This window comes from Chelonoidis abingdonii, chromosome 4 (assembly GCF_003597395.2).
Source record: "Chelonoidis abingdonii isolate Lonesome George chromosome 4, CheloAbing_2.0, whole genome shotgun sequence".
NCBI classification, from domain to species: Eukaryota; Metazoa; Chordata; order Testudines; family Testudinidae; genus Chelonoidis; species Chelonoidis abingdonii.
Genome location: NC_133772.1, coordinates 13,838,895 through 13,844,817, shown reverse-complemented (window position 1 = coordinate 13,844,817; position 5,923 = coordinate 13,838,895). Strand labels below are relative to the sequence as shown.

General features: G+C 39.1%; 1 protein-coding gene across 1 annotated transcript; it reads left to right on the top strand.

Moving 5' to 3' along the window:
- The first annotated feature begins 1,532 nt into the window (after positions 1–1,532).
- LOC116832046 (interleukin-20-like) lies at positions 1,533–5,700 on the top strand. The gene is made up of 5 exons (XM_075065986.1): positions 1,533–1,691; positions 2,398–2,463; positions 4,814–4,966; positions 5,442–5,516; positions 5,623–5,700. The coding sequence occupies exons 1-5, from the start codon at positions 1,533–1,535 to the stop codon at positions 5,698–5,700; spliced, it is 531 nt and encodes a 176-aa protein (XP_074922087.1).
- The last annotated feature ends 223 nt before the right edge of the window (positions 5,701–5,923 follow it).

The following is a 5,923-nucleotide window of genomic DNA, read 5'->3' as shown; positions in this document are numbered from 1 at the left end:
TGGGAAAAGTGGGAAGAATCCCAAAAGTTGATCCAGAGTTGTTTCCTCCCTACTCCTGCATAAAAATGATCAGCACTTTCCAGGTGAGACAGCACATCAAGAAGCAAGCAAATACGTATTACAGAATAAGGTAAGGCACCAATATATTTGTCTGTCTATGCAGTCAATCCATTTGTTGTACCTGTCTTCAATTCATATATTTATATTCACATGTTCTGCATAGGTATATATGTATATCCATGTGTATATACATACATATATATGCCTACATATCTATGAGATTTTGTAATAAATAAGCTAATTTTCAGTGGTATCAAAACAATAGTTAAGGCATCAAAATTATTTTTGTGGTAGCCCATACTTTCAATTGCTCCTAATTTTCTGAGGGAAAAAACTTCTCTTTTGGATGCAACTATCTATGCTTGGTCTTAGCATGACTATCAGTCTGGGGAAATTTTCTGGCAATTGCCTCCAATCCAGCAGCTTTTAAGTTCAAAACAGTTTGAAATATGTAATTAGGCCTACATGAATTTTTCCATGACAAATTTTATTTGAGAAGACACTTCTTTTCATTCAAAATAAATTATGGATTTTTTCAATGTTTGGACTGAAGAAATAAAAAGGAAAGTTTTTGTTTTGATAAATTTCAAATCAGAATTTGTTTTATTTGAGTTTTGGTTTTCCTTCTCTCCCTTATGAAGGGGAAAAGAGAGAAATGGGGAGAAAACTGAAGAAAAGGGAGGAAGCACAAACAAACAAAACAAAACAAAAACCCAAGAACTGCAACAAAACAAAAATTTTAAACTTTGAAATAAATGAAATGAACATTTCAATTTATTTTCATTTAATCAAAGTATTTTTAAAAACTATAGGAATTTTTTTTTCACCAAAATGGTCATTGCCTTTGAAAAGCCATTTCTCACAGAAAAAAAATTGTTAATTAAAAACTTTTAACCAGCGCTCTATATAACAGTGTGTATATATGTGTTTATATAAAGCGGGTGTGTGTGTATATATATAGCATTTATAAATATTCACATCTATACTATATGTAATATTCTATATATATTACGCATATATATGCACCCATGTTGTATGATAAATATGTAACATGAATCTATCTAATATACACTTGTATTTCCTTTCTTGTCCACTGAATACATTTTTTTCATGTAGATACTGAAAAAAATGTGAAAACTGGAAGTGTTCACGTGAATATGCTTTCATGAGGACTAATGTCTTGGCTAACTGTTTTTAGGGGAGTAGATTTTAAAATTAAAAACCACTCCTAAGCAAGCTCCTGTTCAGATATTATGCTGAAGGAGGATCAGGGATGCAATCCTGTCCCATAGATGCCAATGGGAGTTTTGCTGTTAACTTGGGGGGTGAGAAGGGCAGGAGTTCACCCTAGTACAAAACCCTGAGTTGCAGAGTGTATTTTTTAAATTGTGTAGATGGAGGATAATGAAGAAATATTTTCTCCTCATTGATCAGCTATCTCAGCCAGCCAAAGTTTCTTATTCTGCAGCAATATGAAGATCTCCTGCCTTTCCCTCTGCCTCCTTTCTACAATGTGGTGGTTGTATTTGACACCAACAACTGGGAACAAAATCTTCCAATTTGGACCTTGCATGATTTCAATGAATATTAATGAAATTAGAGCCAGCTTCACAGCGATCAAAGCAACCATTGTAAGTATTGCCCCGTGCGCTGTATCTGTAGAAAGGCCTGGGCAGTTATGGTTTGACCAACCAATATCTCTTTAAAATCAATTATCTGAGGACCGGGTGGCTCAGAAGATTGCAATATGGAGCTTTAGTAGGGACTCGGGGACAGATTTTTCCTTGCTCCACACTTTGTGCAGTCATTTTCTTACCACGTGAGTGCAAAGTGGGTGTATAATGCTACCGTTCAGCTGTGTTAGCACTTTACACTGGTATAAATGCCAACACGAAGTGCAGGGTAATGGAGAATCAGGCCCCCAAAGTTGCCACCATCTGATGTCTCTTAAGTGACCTATTTGTGAAATGAGTTTTGGTGGTTCTCAGTTCAGTTCCTTGTGAGTTTAAAAAAACAAAAGCAGCCACACACCACAGACAACAAAACAGTTCATTGGGTAGTCTCAGTAAAGTGGCCAAGGACAGAATGAGTCTTGGAGGCTGAACTCTTCTTCTCCCGCACTGGTCCCTCCAAGTCAGGGATGAGATGTGTGGATGAGCATGCTGAACCTGAGTGTCAAGCAGATTTCACTCTCATGAGATCATCAATCACCAACGTATAATTGACTTTCAGTTTTTAAGAAGAAAAGCTCTGTTTATATGCTGTATGCATTAGCTGTCTAAACATCCTCGTAGCTAATATGCATTAACATCACTATATTTTTCTCTTTCTGTTTAGCAAGCCAAAGACACCGTCCGAACCATAAGCATTTTGTCATATCCATACTCTCTGCACAATTTCACTGTAGGTACCATTATTGCCTTTGCTGAATGTATCCTTTACAGCTAATTTTAAGTGGGCTATTTCTCAAGGCTGACTGTAAGATTCCACAAAGGTGTGCATTAGTGCTGATTGAAAAGTTCCAAGGGAACATCTTTCCACCAGAAAATAGTGTTTTGTCAGCTCAGACATTTTCCATGGGAATGTGTTGATTTCAACAACATTTGGTTTAGAAAAAGAAAAATTAAAACAAAGTGACCTTTTCGGAACAGAACATTTTGATTTTTGTTTGTTTGTTTCAGAACGTATTTTTATTTCAAAATTTATATTATTTTATGTGATAAAATATTTTAAAATAGAAAAGCTGAAATTGAAATGAAACATTTTGATTTTATCAAAGTGAAACATTTTGATTGACCTGAAACAGTTTTTTAAATTTTCTTTCACAAGAAATTTAGAAATTGAACATTTTGTTTTGATTCAGAATGAAAACAAATTTCAAAATAGCAGACTTTACCCTGAAGCTGAAATTCTGGTTCCCATGCAGCTGTGGTATGAATACATGTACAGTACATAGCTAAGTGGCCTAATATGGGCTGATTACATGAATTGAGAGAGATGACTCCCTGCTTCTGTAGCCAGCTCTTTTGAAAACAAGATTTCATGTTGATAGTATTGGATAATGAACAGGGGACAAAACCATTTTGCTCAGTATATTACTGTAGTTGTATCTCTTTGGGTGTGATTCTTCAGCTCCCACAAGTGAAAGAGCCTCAGGCTAGATAAGCCTTTGGGATGGGAGGCTACTCAGAGGTGCTGCAGGAAGGTGTTAGTGCTGATAATTTATAGGTAGCCTCAGATGTATTAGAAGGTGTTGTACAGCTGGAGGTATCATCTTTTGGAAGAGACACGTAGCCAAGTTCTTGGTTGCTTGTTGATATTAAAATCCTATAGAACTTTTCCTAATAGGTACGGATGATAACCCTGGCAACTTGATCATATTCCAACTTGAGTAATAACCTTCTTCACACCAACATTTCCCTACCAATTTCAGTTGTATTCGTCACGTGTATTCTTCACTTGCTAGGAGATTTGAAAGTTTGTGTGTTTCCCAAGCTCCAGGATCATTGCAGCAATGAAGGGATGTATTTTCAAAAGGGCTGAGCACCCAACAGCTCTCACTGTTCACTATTGAAAGTCAGGTAACTTGTTTAGGTGCCTTAATGGGTCCTTGTCACAGGGTGGCTATGTCCCTTCCACACCATCCCCCATGAATGAAGTCAGTCCAGTTCCCTTGTGCCAGGACAGGTGATCCCATTGGCCAATTAGAAGAGCCAGGCAGCACCGGGGGGCTATAAAAGACCAGGGCAAATCAGAGCCAGGGAGACCCAATAAGTAAGAGAGGCCTGCTGAATCAGAGCTGCCTCAGTGGGAGTCAGGGGGCAGGTGAGGTCTGCCACAGACACTGTATGCTTAGGAGCTGGGAGAAAGATGAAGGCAGGAGACAGCAAGAGGCATTTGCAGGTTGGTGTCCCCAAGCCAGAGAGGCAGGACTGGAGAAGGCTGAAGGCAGGAGGAACAACAGAGGGAGTTACCTGCTGGCTCTGAGCCAGAACCAAGGAAAGAAGGTAGGGGAGCAGCGGAGGAGCTTACCTGATGATTTCTCCAGGATCATAGAGCTGGACCCAGAAGAGCCATGAGAGGGCTGGGGGAGTGAGGGATGCTCCTCTGGTAAAGACGATCTCCAGCAGAGAGGCTGTGAGGGCTCCCACTGGGAAGAGTAGAAGTTACACTCCAATAGGAAGGGTTGGGGTGGCTGTCCTGGTACAAGGACAGAGGAGGATGGCTGAAGAGACTGGGCATGGTCAAAGGTGCTGGTGTGTGATGTGGGGCATCATGAGACAAGATGTCAGGTGATCTTAATGACTATTTGCACTGGGGTGAGAAATGAACTACATGTGTTTGGGACTTTTGTTTGGATGGTGTTCCCAATGTCTGATTATAAACCAGCCCTGAGGAGGGTACATTTGTGTCAAGAGAGCTTGCATAGAGTTACTGAAGACACTGAAGGGGAAACTGAGGCAGGCGTGACTACCATGCTGTGGCCTGCCACAGGAGAGTCACTCCAGGCAGGGGCTGCCCTAGGACAGTCCTCTTGGGAGCTGAGTGCTTTTGAAAATCTATCCTAAATCCATTGTAAACATTGTAGCAAAATGTATCAAACAGAATTTTAAAAAAAAATTATCCATTCAACTGCCATGTTTAGCACCAAAGATGGCTGCATTTTAGTGATGGGTGAAGTGGTCACTGATTATAGGTTCTTTTATAGCACTTTCTAAAGCACTTAAAAAGAAAAGATACTATTTCTCTTAAGCCTGCAGATAGATGTTGCGTCATCCATCACCTGTTAAGATTCTACGTGGACAAGGTCTTCAAACACTGTGAGACTGAGGATTCTCATGTCAACCGGAAAATCAGCAGCATAGCCAATTCTTTCCTCAGCATCAAGAAGAAATTCAGACAATGTGTATGTCAGGTTTCAATAAATCCTGGTTATCTCTAAAATGTATGTTAAGTCCATTAACATGAGGGATATGAACAAACTTAGTATAGATTAAATAAATCAGCCGGAACATTTCCTGAGGTTCCAAAAAGTTTGCTTAAAAGAGAAAGTTCATACCACTAGGGGCTTCAACAAGGAACAGGAGCATCAAAACACCACGAAAAGAATTGTTCACGTGTACTTATCACTGTGAATCTTTGAGATTTACCCTTGCACCACATAGCTCCTATTTGAATCTGCAAAATAGTATTCAATTGGGATCTTGAGCAAGCCCTCGCTACGAGGCAAATTTCATCCTTAGATGAGGGTCTGATTTAAGGGAATGCCGTATTTTGCACAGTTTAGCAAGAGCTAGCCTATAAAAGAGTCTCCATATTAACCAGAAAGCCACAGCTTGTTAAAAGAGAAAAGCCTAATGAATTTGCTCTTATTTTTCTAGAATGAACAAATTGTGTGTGACTGTGGAGAGGAAGCAATAGAGAAATATAAACAAATTCTCACCAATTATGGACAGGTAAATTGATGAGACTTTATCCGCTAATGCAAAGACTCAGGTTCCTTTTTGCTCATTTCAAATTGCCATCATTATTTACCAAATCTTTCTTTCAATCTACTTCCAGCTGAACACTGCTTCTGCAGCAATGAAATCCCTTGGGGAGCTGGATATCCTGCTAGACTGGATGGAGAAGGCTCATTAGAGAACAGAATACAATAACCAACATGTTATTTTTAAAGGTCCTTTAAAGTTGTTCAGCTGCCATGGTGATGAGTGGGGAATAAGGTCTAAATCCAACTTTCTTTGAGGGTCTTCCTGTTGACTTGAATTGGTAATTTAAATGTTTAGACATCATCTTGCATAAAGAACGAGTTATTTCAAGCTCACGTGTGGTTTTTCAAATCACAGCACTTATATTCCTGATA